The sequence below is a fragment of the Nicotiana attenuata genome, chromosome 9, assembly GCF_001879085.1.
Source record: "Nicotiana attenuata strain UT chromosome 9, NIATTr2, whole genome shotgun sequence".
Lineage (NCBI taxonomy): Eukaryota > Viridiplantae > Streptophyta > Magnoliopsida > Solanales > Solanaceae > Nicotiana > Nicotiana attenuata.
In genome coordinates, this window is record NC_031997.1 from 49930090 (window position 1) to 49947215 (window position 17126).

The 17126-nt window shown below is 39.1% G+C and overlaps 1 protein-coding gene across 1 annotated transcript; it reads left to right on the forward strand.

The window, feature by feature from the left end:
* On the forward strand, positions 8483–9163 carry LOC109232710. Its single transcript, XM_019398457.1, has 2 exons — positions 8483–8710; positions 8771–9163. The coding sequence occupies exons 1-2, from the start codon at positions 8483–8485 to the stop codon at positions 9161–9163; spliced, it is 621 nt and encodes a 206-aa protein (XP_019254002.1).

A 17126-nucleotide genomic window follows, 5' to 3' on the forward strand; every position in this document is an offset into this window, starting at 1 on the left:
ACTTTTCCTTGTTACTCTCTTTGAGCCTGCATTCATTTTCTTTCGTACCGCCTCTTTCGAAAATCAGTAGCAAAGATCAGAAACACAAAGTGTGGAAAGATAATTGTCAAGGAAAAAGAGAAAAAGAAAAAAGAATGAAAAGAGAGAGAAAAGAAAAGAAGAAAGAAAGGAAAAGGAATGAAAAGAAACAAAAAGAAGAAAAAGAAAAAAAGAAGAGAAAAAAAAAAAAGAAAAAAAAAACAACAAAAAGAGAAAAGGAAAAGAAAACAACGAAAAGAAGAAAAAAAGAGGAAGAAAAAACAATGAAAATCACACAAAGTAATTTTTATGACCTGAACTAGCGTTTGAACTTTGATCCCGAAAAGGGTAAAACGTAGGCAGACTCTCTCCGAGGTTCATCACACCCGAATATAAAAGTCCAAAAGTCCCCAAGGAAGAACACTGGGGCAGGAAGCTTATGGACTGTGAGAGATTTGATTCCGAAGGTTGAATATAACTTGTGAACCCTGTTTAAGGTGTGTTTTGAGCTCTTTTATAGCCTTTTTCTTTCTAACACCTGTCCAAAAGTCCTCATTACGGTCGCAAAGAAAGACCTTTTGATCAATTTCAGGAAGTGCCAATCGAGCAAGAAAAAGGATTCAACATCAGGGGCAACACTCCGGTGTAGGGAGAAAAATGGATAAAAATTGAGAGAGGTCCTTATGGGTGAAAACCCTCACGAGGATCGTAAGGCGAAGTGAGTTGAGAGAAATCAAAATGAGAGAGTTCTTATTGGTGAAAACCCTCACGGGCACCGTTAAGGCGAAGTGAGTTGAGAGAAATCAAAATGAGAGAGCCTTATTGGTGAAAACCCTCACCGGGGCATCGTAAGACGAAGGCGAGTTTTTTCAGACAGGCAAGTTGAGACAAGTCTTGGGTCAAAGCTGCTCAAGACATTGCAAGACGAGCAAGGTTCGGTTTGGGTAAAAATCAGGTTGTGAAATTCATGGAACAACAAAAAATGTGGCCAATCGAAAGTTGATTGGTTAGACAGACTGGGCCGATTAATCCACAATGCATGGCCATGCTCAAGGTACGCAATTTCCACTCAGATAAGTCTTATTCTCTTCTTTCTTCATTAAAATCATGCCGTTCTCGGATTCTCTTTATCCTTAATCCTTCGAGGTCGTTGCAATTTCATTTCTTTCGAGGTCTATCTTTAAGATGTTTCCAGTGTCAGTTCGTTCGAAACAAAGGAAGGAATGTCAAGGCTAACTACCAGCTTCCTAGTTGTACAGAAAGGGCCAGAATATATCAAAGATGTCCAAAAGCAAGAAGTAAGTCATAAAGGACCACTAGAAGTTTTCATCGGTGGATTAGTCGGATAATGTGTGGGAAGAAGCGCAGTTTTCAAAAGAGAGGTCAGAAACACAAAAAACAACAATATGGGATAGAACACTTGGGTCATCCAGAGTTAACGGGTTGAAATTTGGTCAGGAAGTCGAGGGGATTCAAGGCAAGTCCAGGGAAAAAAGTCCGAGCAGCAGGGATGTACCTAGCAAGAATGCCAGCAACTAGCCACCATTTTATACTGACAAGATTTTTCTTTGATTGAAACAGGGGCAGAAATTTCGTTCATTTCGGAGAAAACCTCGTAAGAAAAGGTAGCACCCCAAACAGGTATGATTGGAAACTCTCAGACCCTCCTGGAAAATGGGACTTAGTATAAATTTTCCAAACAAGCCATGAGTAGCATAATTTAGCAAAAAATGTATCCTAAAGAACATAGGTTGTCTAAGATAGGATTTAATTAGGAGTGGTCAGGACCCTCCTGGAGTAATGGGACACAGTTTTTTAAGATCTCCTTAGGTAACAAGATTACTGTTGAAGGATAGTATTAATTCAGCCGTAGAATTGGCACACTTTAAGATAAGACTTTGCATTTTGATTTCCAGGACCCTCCTGGATAATGGGACGCAGTTTTAAGGTTTTCTTAGATAATAAATATAGTGGAAGTCGTACCTTCAGTAGATATAGCTTAGGTTAAACTGTCTTTTAAACTAGAAGTTTGTCAGGACCCGCATGGATAACGGGAAGTAGTTTAAGACCTTTTTAGACAACAAATGTAGTGGGAGTATACCTTTAGAAGAATATAGTTTAGGTTCGTAAACTGTTAGGAGTTATCAGGACCTTCCTGGATAATAGGAACTTAGCTTCACATTCTTAGTGGGATAATTTAATTTAACACTCACATTGTACCCAGTCACCAAACTAGGGCAGGAAATGTTCTCTGTTATCTTTATTTGTTGCAGTCAGAGCCCACCTGGAGAACAAGGGATATATTTCAAATCTCAGCAGTCAGGCGCCCACCTGGGAGAACAAGGGAAGTGCAATTCAAATTTTAGCTTTAATTTTTAATATTTGATAATATGCTGTACCCCAGTTACCAAAACTGGGGCAGAAAATTTTCTTTGTTTATTTTGTTGCAGTCAGGAGCCCACCTGGAGAACAAGGGAATGCTTTTCAAGTTTCAGCAATCAGGAGCCACCTGGAGAACAGAGGCATCCATTTTCAAGTTTCAGCGGTCAGGAGCCCGCCTGGAGAACAGAGGCACAACCATTTCAAGTTTTCAGCAATCAGGAAGCCCACCTGGAGAACAGGAGGCATACATTTCAATTTCAGCGGTCAGGAGCCCGCCTGGAGAACAGAGGCACACATTTCATGTTTCAGCAGTCAGGAGCCCGCCTGGAGACCAGAGGCATACATTTCAAGTTTCAGCAGTCAGGAGCCCGCCTGGAGAACAGAGGACTACATTTCAAGTTCTAGCGGTCAAAGCAGATCACTTGGGGAAAGGGAGAACAAGAGAACACTTCAGAATGCAATTCAAGGCAGCAACAAAAGAATTCCGCCGGAAGAATACAAGTCAACAAAGCAACAAGGACCACAAGAGCAAGTTTGAAGATATAGATAGGATCTTTTGTAATTCATAGATCATAGCTTAGTCTAGTTTCTTTTATTTTTGACACGGTGTAATAAGGAGGTCAGCGAGCAGTAGCAGCAGCAACAGCAGTGAAATCACAGCTCCTGGTTGTCCCAGCTACCAAACCTTCCCGAACTACACTGACCTGATTCCTTTTTAGCCAAGGATATGTAGGCAACCTCAGAAGCAGGGTGCGGTCAACTCTTTCAAAAATGCTTCACACGGAGTATTCAAACGGGCAAAAATCGCTCGTATCCGCTCACCTATCTTTGCATGAAAACTCTTCGTGTTTCCGAGCAAAGAGGGGCAGCTGTGAGCACGTGATTTTTGCCCTATATGAATTATTCCCAAAAATCCAACCAAAATGATTTCTTTCATTATTTTGCAATTTTGTGAATTTTTGTGTTGATTTTTTTGTTAATTGTTTGCATTTTATTTGTGCATTTTAATTCATATGAAAATATAAAAAAGAAAAAATAATATACTTGACATTTGCATTTAGGGTTTAATTTCATATTTTAGGATTAATTGAGTTACTTTATAAAGAAGAAAATAAAAAAATGGTCCTTTTGCATTTTTAGTTTTAATTTGTCTTAGTTTGTGTTTAATTAGAAATTAGTGTATTTGGGAATTGAATAATAATTTTAGAAGTCAATGTGGGTTTTTATTTTTGAATTTGGTATTTAATAAAATCAGAAAAATATAAATACAAAATGAAAACAGAAAAAAAGAAATAAAAGAAAACAATTAAAAGAGGGCTGTCTCAATGAGGACCCGAAATTGGGTCGTTTTTAATTCATTAGTCTTAACCCAAAACCACCCCATTCCCAGGCCCAAACGCCCCTATACCCGGTCCAGTACCACCCTAAACCAAAACGACGTCGTCTCGTGTCATTGAATTCGGGCCATCCGTCACTCTAATCCAACGGTCCAATTCCATTCTTTGATTTTTAATAAAATTGTCCAAAAAAATCATTCAACCCTAAAGACCAAGGTTCTCTTCCTCGTACCCACCGTCCCCACCGGCTCCGCCCTAGCTCCGCCGCCGAAAATCGCCCATGGCGGCAGAGAACAACCAAACTTGCCCAAATTTACACCATGTCATCTCCTTCATCTCCCCGTCCCATATCCAGCATTGTTTTCCTCCAAATCCCAACCAAACGCCCCAAATCTGCAAAACCCTAACTTTCATCTCCGCCACATATGGCGGCGCCGCCTCCAAATCCCACAATATGAACACCCTAGTATCTCCTCCACCCCTGCATCTCAAACATCCAGACTCCGTCCCTCAAATCCTATCGGAGCTTCTCAAATATCAGATCAACTCCGGTCAAAACCCTAAAGTTTCCCCAAACCTCACTTTCTTCATGACGGATTCATCCTCAGAAGCACCCAAGTCTCATCGGGACTGATAGATTGTTAAAATTAAATGGGGAGCAGAATCTTAGGGTTTTTAATGAGTAAGTTTCCTTTACCTTTTCTTCATTATCCAAGTTAATTGTTTCTTCATGTCTGTCTTCTTTTCTGATTAGGTAATGTAGAGTTTGATTTTATTCGTTCTCAACTTATCTGAACCAATGTTTGAGTGCGTAGGCCTGCTTCGGATTGGTTTGATCCTCTTTTAATCAATAATAATAATTGTTTCATTTGTTAATTTAGTTAGGGTTAAATGCTTTATATTTTGGGTTTCAGCATGTTGTAGTTTAGTTTAAATGTGTTTTGCTTCATTGATAATAGTTTTAAGTTTTCATGTGCAATTAAAGCCTATTCGATAAGTTTGATTCTGTGTTTTAACCCTGCAATTTGATTTAGTTGTCAAGTGAATTCCATTGATAGGTTTAACTTCATCATTAGTTTAATCTGTTCAGCTGTTTTGATTTTAGGGGACTGTTTGATTGTGAACCTTGAATTTAACCCTGGTTAAGTAGATTATTGGTTATAGCAGATAGTATGAAGGTAGGGTAAAAAGGGGTCGGGGTTTAGTTGAGATAAGGTTAGTAATTTCAGGGATAATCAGGGGTAGTTTAGGCACTTAAAATGGGTTAGTTTGTTGAGGCTTGGTAATTTCAGAACTCAAGTAAGGGTAATACAGGTATTCCACAGGTAGAAAAATACCCTAGATCCTTCTAGAAGGGGGTCTTAGTGTAAGTTTCAGGACTTTTAGAAAAGTAGCTTAAGCAACAAGTCAGGACTTTAGGACTATTTGGGCAAAACTGAAAATAAAAGAGGGGGAAAAAGGGTAAGGACATCTAGAAGCTTTCCCCCCTGAAGTTTGCCTATAAAAGGCAGATTATTTGCCTTCAGGAACAAGTTTTTGAAGCTCCGAAAATTCCCCCCACTTTCACAAGTCTTCATCAGTTCAAATTTGAATTTCAAATTCAAAAATTCTCTAGATCTAGACCTTCAAAAACCAAAAACCAAAAAAAAAAAAAAATACAGAAAACTCAAAAGAAAAACACTGTCCTGTTGAGATTTTCAGTTGAACCTCAAGCTGTAGTGATAACTTTACATCTTCTGGTACGAGATCTGATTGTGGAGATTTTCAAAGTGTTCCTAGTTTAATTTCGAGTGTTTGTGGGTTCAATTAAGCTGTGTTTTGGTCATCTATTGGGTTGTCAATTTCTGAGTTCATTCCTGGGCTTTTGAGAAGCTGTTTTGATTCGAAAATTACTCCTGCTGTGAACTGCTGTCTGATCCTGTTGATTTTCGCTTACTGTTGCTGATCTCTTCCTCCTACTTATTTTGATCCAAATCTCAGGTACACTTCTGGCCTTGTAGAATATGCCAAGGATCGATGTAGAATTGATTTGGGAGTTTGAGCAATAAAATGGCTGTTTGATTCATCTCTGAGTTTTTTTTCTGTTTTTTTAGTTCAAACGCATAGAATAATTATGTAATTCGAATCCGATATTGTTTTGTATTAATTAGGATCGTGTGAAACTGCTTTGTAATTAATCTGGACAGATTTTGGATTGCTGAAATTGTGGTTGATAATTGTCATCTAGGATTAGTTCTGATTCGATTATTTTTCGAGTATGAAACTGATGTAGAGGTCATAAACGTGCATCTGTGATCAGTAACTGAGTAATCAATGCTATTATAAGAAGTTAACAGGAGCATCGTTTGTAGTGTGTAATTCAGGAGTCATTATCAAGTTAATTAGTAGGCTTTGTTGTTGCAATTGATAGTTAGCTTATATACCGTTGTATGGATTTGGTAACTATTTGAGCTTTAAACAATTCCAGAATCGATCTGATAGCTGGTGTCATAATTTGAAGTACTACAACTGAACTGAAACCCTAAGTCATTCCAATTGAGCAATTTAATAGCTTCATTCAGAAATCAATAATTTAGCAATGTTTATGTCTCATATGATCTGTGCCTCTTTGTGTTCACCAATTTTGTGGGCTGACATCGAAGCCCACTGGCTGGCGGTTCTTCTTGGCAGTCCTAAGACGAGCATATTCACTATTGGGCTGATGCTGAGGCCCAATGGCCTGGCAGCCTGGGCCAATTTTTCGAAGCCCAAACGTGCTGGAGGCTAAATTCCCTTAAGTTCATTAAGACTAATTTGTAAAAGTGGGTTCTCGAGTTAAGTAGCGGGTTCAAATTAAGAAGTCTATCCCTTTTGTTTGAATCCGGACTTGAACTTGAAGCCCGAATTTTATAATATTAAGTAACTAGGATTCTTTAGAGACAAATTTAAATAGAAAATTGTAGTTAGCTCTAGGACGACTTTTAAATAAAAATGAGACGAGCCTCGCCGAACAAAACATATAAATTGCGGGGCCCTCATTAAATGCTTATATTAAAATACTTAGAATTCGGGGCGTGCCGTTTAGCGAATTTCACGGCCTCCCACAAAGATAATAACTCGTTAGTCGCTTTAGGCGCGCTTTTAATAATTTTACCTTCTTAAATATGGGTGTGCATCTCATGCGACCCAAATCCAAATCCCAAAATGTTGAATAAGAATGTGTCGAGGATCCGAGTACATTTCATGTGACGTGATCCAAAAACACGTTCTTAAACGACGTTCACTTTCTTTAAAATTGACTAAAAGTGGTAAATAATTCTAAAATTGCACTATAGGTTTCAACATGTATAAAAATCATATCTTAGCCAAATATAGCAGTTGAGAGACCGTGCTAGAACTACGGAACTCGGGAGTGCCTAACCCCTTCTCCCGGGTTAATAGAATTCCTTACTCGGATTTTTGGTTCGCGGCTGTAATACAGAATCAAACCCTTTCCTCGATTCGGGATTCAAACCGGTGACTTGGGACACCATAAATCTCCCGAGTGGCGACTCTGAATCTTTTAATAAAACGAAACCCGTTTCGATTGTCCTTTAATTGGAAAAACTCCTTTTATTATACCCTTCACGGGGTGTAGTAGCGAAAAAGGAGGTGTGACAGTACATGATGAGGTGTTGAAGACTATTCCACTATGGGTAAGGTTTCCCAGTTTGCCTCTTAATTGCTGGAGCATGAAAGCACTAAGCAAGATAGGAAGTATTTTGGGGAACCCAGTGTATGCAGATGAATGTACCACTGGGACAATGAGGATCTCATATGCACGAATGTTAATTGAAATGGATATAACTAGACCTCTGCCTTGAAGTGTGAAAGTACAGGACCCTAAAGGGAGACTAATTCAACAAGCGGTAGTCTATGATTGGGAACCAACATATTGTTCTAAATATTTGAAAATAGGACATGATTGTGCTGTGATAAAAAAGGAATAACCACAAAGAATGGTCCAACAAAGGAAAGTAGCTATAGGCAAACAAGTGTGGCTAAGAACAGACAGGAATGGAACAAATGAAAAGAAAGAAACAGATCAAAAGGAAATAATAGAAGCAGCCCAGCAGGGAGAGTCTGAACCAGCAGAGAAAGAAGTGCAAAGAAGGGATGAAGGGTGGATTACAGTACTTGGAAAATCAGCAGCAAGGGCATCTAAGGCCAAACAAAATGAAGAGCAGGGAGCTGCAGGAAAACAAGAGGTTCAAAGCTTGCACAACAGCATCAACTGTGATGTACCGGGTACAAGCAAAATGCAAATGAGCAGTCTAAGGGAACAAGAGATGTATTATAAACCTCTTTTTATACCAATATGAGTGTGATAACTTGGAATATTAGGGGTTTGAATAAAACATATAAGCAAAAAGAGGTGAGGAGTTCATAAGAAGTAATAATAAAGCTATAATATCATTGGTTGAACATAGAGTAAAGAAGCATAGAGCAAATGATATAATTAAAAAATAGCACATGGTTGGCAATAGATATCAAATGCTAGTCCAAACAATAAAAGTAGAATATGAGTACTATGGGATCCTAGAATTTATAAATTTGATCCGGAAGAGGTTGATGAGCAGTTGGTACATGGGCAGATTAGTATCTTATCAAAGGCAATCACATTTGGCTTCTCAGCAATATATGGGCTACATACTATAAAAGATAGGCTAAGCTTGTGGAGGAAGTTGATACAAATACATAGCATACAACAGGGACCCTGGCTAGCAATGGGGGACTATAATGCTATCCTTCGGACACAGGATAGACAGCATGGTACTGAGGTACAAGATATAGAAACAAGAGATTTTAAGGAGTTTTTGCTTGATACAGGAATGCATGAACTACGGTATGTGGGAAGGAACTATACATGGACTAATAATCACACTTACAGTAGAATAGATAGGGGTCTGGTAAATGCAGATTGGATGATGATGATGCCTAATATGAAAGTGCAGGTACTAGAGCCACTAGTGTCTGATCACTCACCATTAAAACTAATGATATCACAAGTGCAGGGGAGGAAGAGTAGACCATTCAGATTCTTAAATTGTATAGCTGACCATCACCAATTCCTACAGAAAGTGGATCAAGCTTGGGAAGAAAGGAGTACTGGTGGTATGATGCAACTAGTATGGAACAAGCTGAAGAGGGTAAAGGAGGTTATTAAAGAGATCAACACAAAGCATTACAAAGGAGTAGATGAGAGAACAAAAAGAATCAGGAAGGAGCTCCGGTCAACTCAGGAAGAAATGAGTTCTAAGCTACAGAGACAAGACCTAATTGAGAAGGAAAAAACACTAAAGGATGATCTAGAAAAATGGATACTGATTGAGGAAAACATATATAGACAAAGATCAAGAGTGCAATGGCTAAGGCTGGGAGATTCAAACTCAGCCTACTTCTTATGAAGAATAGAAGTAATTTGAATGGAATTCAATTTCTAACTAATGACATGGGGGTCCAGCTAGTGTTGGAAGATGATATTGAGGCAGAAATCATGGGGTACTACAAGAAGTTATTGGGTTCAAGTGCAGAAAGTCTTCCAGCTATTAATCCAAATGATATGAAAATGGGACCAGTATTGAGTAGGGAACATCAATTGCTGTTTATCAAGCAAGTGTCCAATGAAGAGATATGGGAAGCAATGACGGATATTAATGATCTTAAAGCTCCTGGATATTATGGGTTAAATGCTTTTTTCTTCAAGAAATCCTGGCAAATCATTGGTCAGGATGTGATAAAGGCTGTACAAGAGTTTTTTGAGTCAAACCAAATGTTTAGGCCTATCAATTGCACTGCCATTTCCTTAATCCCTAAAGTAAGGAATCCTGTAAGTATCAAAGATTATAGGCCCATCTCATGTTGTACAGTCTTGTACAAAGTGATATCAATGATCCTTACCAAGAGGCTACAAAGTGTAATGGACTTTCTGATTGACAGTTCACAGGCAGCTTTTGTTCCTGGCAGAGTAATCACAGATAATATTATTCTGAGCCATGAACTTGTGAAAGGATATGGGAGGAAAGGGGTATCACCTAGATGTATGATGAAGCTGGATATGCAAAAAGCCTATGACTCAATAGAATGGGACTTTATGGAGCAGATATTACATGCATTAGCTTTTCCAGAACAGTTTGTAAGATGGATCATGACATGTATGAGAACTGTTACATATACAATCATGATAAATGGTGCACTAACTAAGCCATTTGATGCTAGGAAGGGATTGAGACAAGGAGATCCCCTTTCACCCTTTCTATTTGTGCTTGCCATGGAATATTTAACAAGGAAACTAAAGAAGCTGGCTGAGATCCCAAACTTCAACTTCCACCCAAGTGTGCTAAGATGCAAATCTTACAACTTGGTTTTGCTGACGATCTCTTATTGTTTTGCAGGGGAGACATTGGATCAGTCAAACTATTATTCCAATGCTTTATGGAGTTCTCAAAGGCATCTGGACTGACGATTAATAAAAACAAAAGCTCAATGTTCTTTGGAGGAGTCACACATGAAGAGCAGGAGGAGATCCTAGAATTTATAGGAATTCAGAGAGGTGCTCTACCAGTCAGATAACTTGGTGCACCATTGAGTTCCAAAAGAATCTCCATAACACAATGCCAACCGCTCATTGATAAGATAATGGGAAGAATTACTTCATGGACTGCCAAGTTCTTGTCTTATGCAGGAAGGATTCAACTCGTAAAAAGTGTCCTGTTCTCCATCCAAACATACTGGGCCCAAATCTTTGTTCTGCCAAAGAAGATTACAAAAATAGTTGAGGCAATGTGCAGATTAGCATGGGAGAAAATATGTATGCCAAAGTCAGCAGGTGGTTTTAATGTCATGAACATAGCAATCTGGAATAAAGCTGCTATATGTAAGCAATTTTGGAATTTATGTAAGGAGAAAAAGAAGTTGTGGATACGGTGGGTACATGGCTATTACATAAGAGGAGGGAACATCTGGACAATACAGTTAAAGCAAATTCATGGATGGTAGGTAAGATCATGAAGGCACAGAAGACTATGATGTTTGCAGGTTTTAGCCATGATGATATCACAAACATGAATAGTTGCTCTATCAAACAAATTTACCACAGGCTGCGAGGTACGTTTGAGAAAGTAAGTTGGAGGAAAGTAGTTTGCCACAATGGAGGGTGTCCCAGATGGAATTTTGTGCTAACTATGACTGCACATGGAAGACTATACACAAAGGATAGATTGCAAAGATGGGGAATATCAGTTGATCAAGATTGTACATTATGCAACAATGATAAGGAAACCATACAACATTTGTTCTTTGAATGTCCATATGCAAAAGCACTGTGGAGCAAACTCTTAGCATGGCAAGGCATTGACAGACCAGTACAAGGATGGGATTAGGAGCTAAAATAGGCTGAGAAATGGGCCAAAAGGAAAAGTGCAACAGCTGAATTATACAAAATGGTGTTGGCAGCTGCAATTTACTATGTGTGGCAGGAAAGAAATGGTCGAATCTTTAAGAACAAGACAAGAGGATGAGAGACAGTTTGCAAGCTGATTACTCAAGAGATATACCGTCGTAGCAACAAGAGAGTAGAGAAAATTTTGCAGAATTTAAATTGGTATCCAATGTAATATATGTATATGATAAATAGGTGGTGCAGGGAGAAGTTAGTTTGATAAGTAAGTATGTAAGGGTTTGATTTACTTTGTAAATATTTTCCCTGGTAAATGAAAGAATTAATTACCAAAAAAAACACAGCCATTACTTCACCATCATTATTCCTTATTTTTTGGCCTTTCAGGGCCATAAAACATGAATTCGGTACGATTTTTTATTTTTCGTGTGCTAATGTCCACGCCATCTTCATAATTCGGGCAACCGGCTTCGAATCGCCTAAAACTTTTTGGGCCCATCAGAAACGACCTAATGAAACTTAGTCATTGCTTCACCATGATGGTTCCTCATTTTCTGATGTTTCAGGACCATAAAATAGGAATTCAACACGATTTTTGATTTTTCGTGTGCTAATGTCCACGCCATTCTCATGAATTCGAGCGATCGGCCTCGAACGGCCTAAAATTTTGTAGGCCCATAAGAAACGACCTAATAAACCATAGTCATTACTTCGCCATTATTATTCCTCCTTTTTGATGTTTTAAGGCCATAAAATAGGAATTCTGCATAGTTGTCGATTTTTCGTGTGCTAATGTCCACGCCATCTTCATGAACTCGGGCGACCGGCCTCGAAGCGCCTAAAATTTTGTGGGCTCATTAGAAACGACCTAATGACTATTCATCATTTTTAGCATTTTAGGTCCATAAAATCAGAACTCAGTACGATTTTCTTTTTTTCGTGCGCTAGTATTTATGCCATCTTCATGAATTTAGGCGACCGACCTTAAATTGCCTAAACTTTTGTGCTTCCATCATATAGTTGTTGTCATTCCATGATTATTTCTCATTTTTTGGCGTTTTAGGTCCATCAAATAGGAATTCAGTACGACTTTCAATTTTTCGTGTGCATTAGTCCACGCCATCTTCATGAATTTGGAAAACCAGTTCCGAATCACCTAAAATTTTATGGGCCCATCAGAAATGACCTAATGATCTATAGTCATTGCCTCACAACGACCGCTCCTCGTCTTTTGGCGTTTGGGTCCATAAAACAAGAATTAAGCACGATTCGCGATTTTTCGTATGCTAATGTCCACGGTATCTTCATGAATTCAAGCGATCGGTTCTGAATCGCCTAAAATTTTGTGGCCCATCAGAAATGACCTAATAAACCATAATCATTGTCTTTCCATAACCATTCCTCATTTTTTGGCATTTTAGGTCCATAAAACAGGAATTCAGTATGACTTTCAATTTTTCGTGCGCTAATCTTCATGAATTTGGGCAACCGGCTCCGAATCGCCTAAAATTTTATGGGCTATCAGAAATGACCTAATGATCTATAGTCATTGTCTCGCCATGACCGTTCCTCATTTTTTGTCATTTAGGGCCATAAAACAAGATTTAGCAGATTTGCGATTTTTCGTGGGTTAATGTCTACGATATCTTCATGAATTCAAGCGATCGGTTCCGAATCGCCTAAAATTTTGTCACCCCATCAGAAATAACCTAATGAACAATAGTCATTGTTTCACCATTTTCTTTACTCGATTTTTGGCGTTTTAGGGCAATAAATAGGAATTCAACATGATTGTCGATTTTTCGTATACTAATGTCCCTGCCATCTTCATGAATTTGGACGACCGCCTTGAATCGGCTAAAATTTTGTGAACCCATCAGAAACTTACCTAACGAACCATAGTCATTACCTCGTCATGATCGTTCCTTGTTTTTGGCATTCTAGGGCCATAAAACAGGAATTCAGCATGATTTTTGATTTTTCGTGTGTTAATGTCCACACGATCTTCATGAATTCGGGCGACCGGCCAGAATCGTGTAAAATTGTTTGGGCCCATCAGAAACGACCTAATGAACCATAACCATTGCTTCGCCATGACTGTTCCTCATTTTTTACATTTTAGGACCATAAAACAAGAATTTAACATGATTTTCATTTTTTGTGTGCTAATGTCCACACCATATTCATGAATTCAGGCATTCGACCCTGAACCGCCTAAAATTTCTTGGGCCCATCACAAACGACCTAATGAGCCATGGTCATTGTCTAGCCATGATTGTTGCTCATTTTTTGGCATTTTAGGGCCATAAAATAGGAATTCAGCACGATTTTCGATATTTAACGTATTAGGGCTATAAATTTTTGAATACGTGAAGTTCACTCAATAGTAAAATTGTCCTATTTCAAGTAATACCGCATAGTGGGATCTGGGGACGGTAGTATATACGCAGATCTTATCCTTACCTCGTGGAGATAGAGAGATTGTTTCCAATAGACCATCGGCTCAATAAAGCATAGGCACAACAATAATGAAAAGAAAAACAGTAAAACAACAATGAGGAGCCATGGAAAATAAGTATTAATAACAGCGAGATAGTAAGATGACTGAAACAACATGCAATAATAGAAACCTAAGACTAAAAAATACGAAAGTACGTACCAATACTACTAGTATGAACAAGGAAACAACTCGAATACCTAACCTTTTACCCTAATCCTCGACTTCCAAACCTTCCTATCAAGGGTTATGTCGGTAAGCTGGAGCTCTAATTACCTTGCCGCAATACTTCTTCGGCCTGCCCCTACCTCTCCTTAGGCCCTCTAAGGCCAACCTCTCACACCTGCTCACTAGCACATCTGCGTCTCTCCTCTTCACATGTCTGAACCATCTAAGTCTTGCTACTGCATTTACTCTTCTACAGATGCTACACCCACCTTATCCCGAATAACTTAATTCCTAATTCTATCAGTTCTAGTATGCCTGCACACCCATCTCAACATCCTTATTTCTGCTACCATCATCTTCTAGACATGTGAGATCTTGACTGCCTAACACTCAGCCCCATACACACATAGTCGGTCTAATCACCGCTCAGTAGAACTTACCTTTGAGTTTTGGTGGCACCTTCTTGTCACACTAAACACCGGAAGCAAGCCTACGTTTCATCCATATCGCCCTAATACGATGTGTGACATCCTCGTAAATCTCTCAATTCTCCTGTATAACTGACCCGAGGCACTTGAAACTTCCTTTCCTAGAGATGACTTGTGAATCCAGTCTCACATCCCCGTCCGCTTCATGAGTCGCACCACGAACTTGCACTCCAAGTATTCTATCTTTGGTCCTGCTCAACTTTAAACTTTTAGACTCCACAACTCCAAACCTCTAACCTCACGTTAACACCGCCTCGCGTCTCGTCAGTCAGTATAATGTCATCTACAAATAATATGCACACGATACCTTCCCTTGAATGTGATGCGTCAGTGCGTCCATTGCCAAGGTAAATTAAAAAGGGCCGAGGGCTGACCCTTGGTGCGACCCTATCACAACTGGAAAGTGATCCAAGTCCCTCCCACTATCTTCACCCGGGTCTTAGCTCCATTTGTATATATCCTTAATCGCTCTAATGTATGCAATATGTACCCTCATAGCCTCCAAACATATCCAGAGAATCTCCCGCGGCACTTTATCGTAAGCCTTTTCTAAGTCGATGAATACCATATGCAAGTCCATTTTCCTCTCCTTGTACTGCTCCATTGATTTCCTAATAAGGTGAATGACTTTCGTAGGTTGAACGCCCCAACATAAATCTGAATTGGTTACCGAGAATAGACACATTCCATCTCACCCTCACCTCCACCACCCTCTTTCAACCTTCCATAGTATGGCTTAGCAGCTTGATACCCTGATAGTTATTACAGCTTTGGATATCACCTCTTCTTTTGTACAAGTGGATCGTCGTACTCCACTTCCACTCCTCGAACATCTTTTTCATCAAAAATGACATTAAATAACTCTGTGAGCCACTCCAAGCCTACCCTATCCGTGCTCTTCAAAATTCCACCGGGATTTCGTCTAGCTCGATCACTCTACCCCAGCTCATTCTATGCATAGCCTCCTCAACCTCCTCAACTTTAATACGTATACAATACCTAAAGTCTTGACAACTCTTGGAGTGTTCCAAATCACCCAACACAATGTTCCTGTCCCCCTCTTCGTTCAAGAGTATATGGAAGTAAGTCTGCCATCTCTGACGAATATGTGCCTCATCCAACAAAACTCTTACATCTCCGTCCTTGATGCACTTCACTTGGTCCAGGTCACGGACCTTCCTTTCTCTCACCTTAGCTAGCCTGAACAACTTTTTCTCCCCTCCCCTCCCCTTGCCTTCAATTTCTTCATACAAACGACCAAATGATGTAGTCTTAGCCGCCATAACTGCTAACTTTGTCTCCTTCTTAACCATCTTATACCAATCCCTATTCTTCCTATTTTCTTCCTCGTCAATGCTCTCCAATAACTTCAAATATACTGCTTTCTTGGTTTCTAATTTTTCTTGGACCTATCTATTCCACCATTAGTCCCCTTAGTGACCACCCGAGTATCTTCGGGACCCCTAATACCTCTCTAAAAGCTGCCTTAATGCAATCGTTGTCGATATAATACTCGTGTCCCCACTACTCCTCCAAGCCTCCATAGCCAGAAGCTTAACCCCAAATCTTGAGTGTTGTCCTCAGTCACGGCTCCCTTGATCTTAGGATGACCATACACAACCGTCTTTCTCGTGATCTCAAGGTCCATGAGCCTATGTTGGATCATAAGGTTCTCACACAGGATGATCTCTCAGTCCGTGCAAAGATCTTTATTGGACTTCCTGAGGAGTAGATAATCAATCTGGGTCTTTGGCCACCGAACTTTGGAAAGTGACCAAGTGCTCCACCTTCTTCGGAAAACTCGAGTTAGTTATCACCAAATCGAACGCTTTAGCAAAATCCAACAGTGAAGTTCCTCCCCCGTTTCTAACTCCAAAACTAAAGCCGCAATGCACATCATCATATACCCCAGACGTCGTCCCAATGGGGCAAGATTCAAAATTATCCTTATATTAGTTATGCTATGGGCCAATGCAAAATGAATAAATAGGTACGGATAAATTTAAAATCAAATGGACAATAAAGTTGCTCAACTTTAAACGTAAAAATTGCACGGGACGCTCTATTGGTCGCCCCGATTTAACCCGTACCCACTTTTTAATTTTTTTAAACTTGTACCCACTATTTAAACAACTTTAGGCCTTTTTCTCAAATTTCTTCTTCTTCTTCAAGTAACAATGATTTTATATGGTGTTTGTGAACATATTTTAAGGCAGTTTATGATGTTTTATAGTGGTGAGCTATTGTGGCGCTTTATTTTTTACAATTGCTTAGGGTTTCTTCATTTTCTCTTTCTTAATTGCAAAACGAGTTCGTTAGATTTATTGTTGTATTGACAAATTGATGATTGATGCTTGTTCTTGATGATATTTGGAGGTTGTCTCAAATTTGAGCTCATTTACAGTAGATTTAGGTAAAATCGTATATTGGATTTTTAAAATTCGAAGAACAAATTTCTATCTCTAGGCAGATTGCACTTAGGATCTTGCCTCAAGTGCATCTGAAGTGTAATTTTTCACTTGAGACTTATTGACCTTAAGTGTAGGAAAATATTTGTTGCACTTTAGACCTTTTAGCCTTAAGTGCATTTAAAGTGTAATTTTTTACTTCAAACTTATTGGCCTTAAGTGCATGAAACCATTGGTTGTACTTGAGACCTATTTGGCCTTAAGTGCATCTGAAATATGTAATTTTTCACTTGTAATTTTTCACTTTAAACTATTTTTTTTTTAAACTTCAGACCCGATATAGAGTTGCAAATTATTTTTCAAAATGGATATAGGTTTAATTGTGACCTCCAAAATGAGGTACAGATGCAA

What these genes read in the sequence shown, in the direction of transcription:
- LOC109232710 (XM_019398457.1), top strand. Translation starts at nt 8,483, where the DNA reads ATGGGGGACTATAATGCTATCCTTCGGACACAGGATAGACAGCATGGT. An exon ending in TGCCTAATATGAAAGTGCAG is followed by an intron (nt 8,711 to 8,770) that starts GTACTAGAGCCA and finishes TCACAAGTGCAG; the next exon opens with GGGAGGAAGAGTAGACCATT.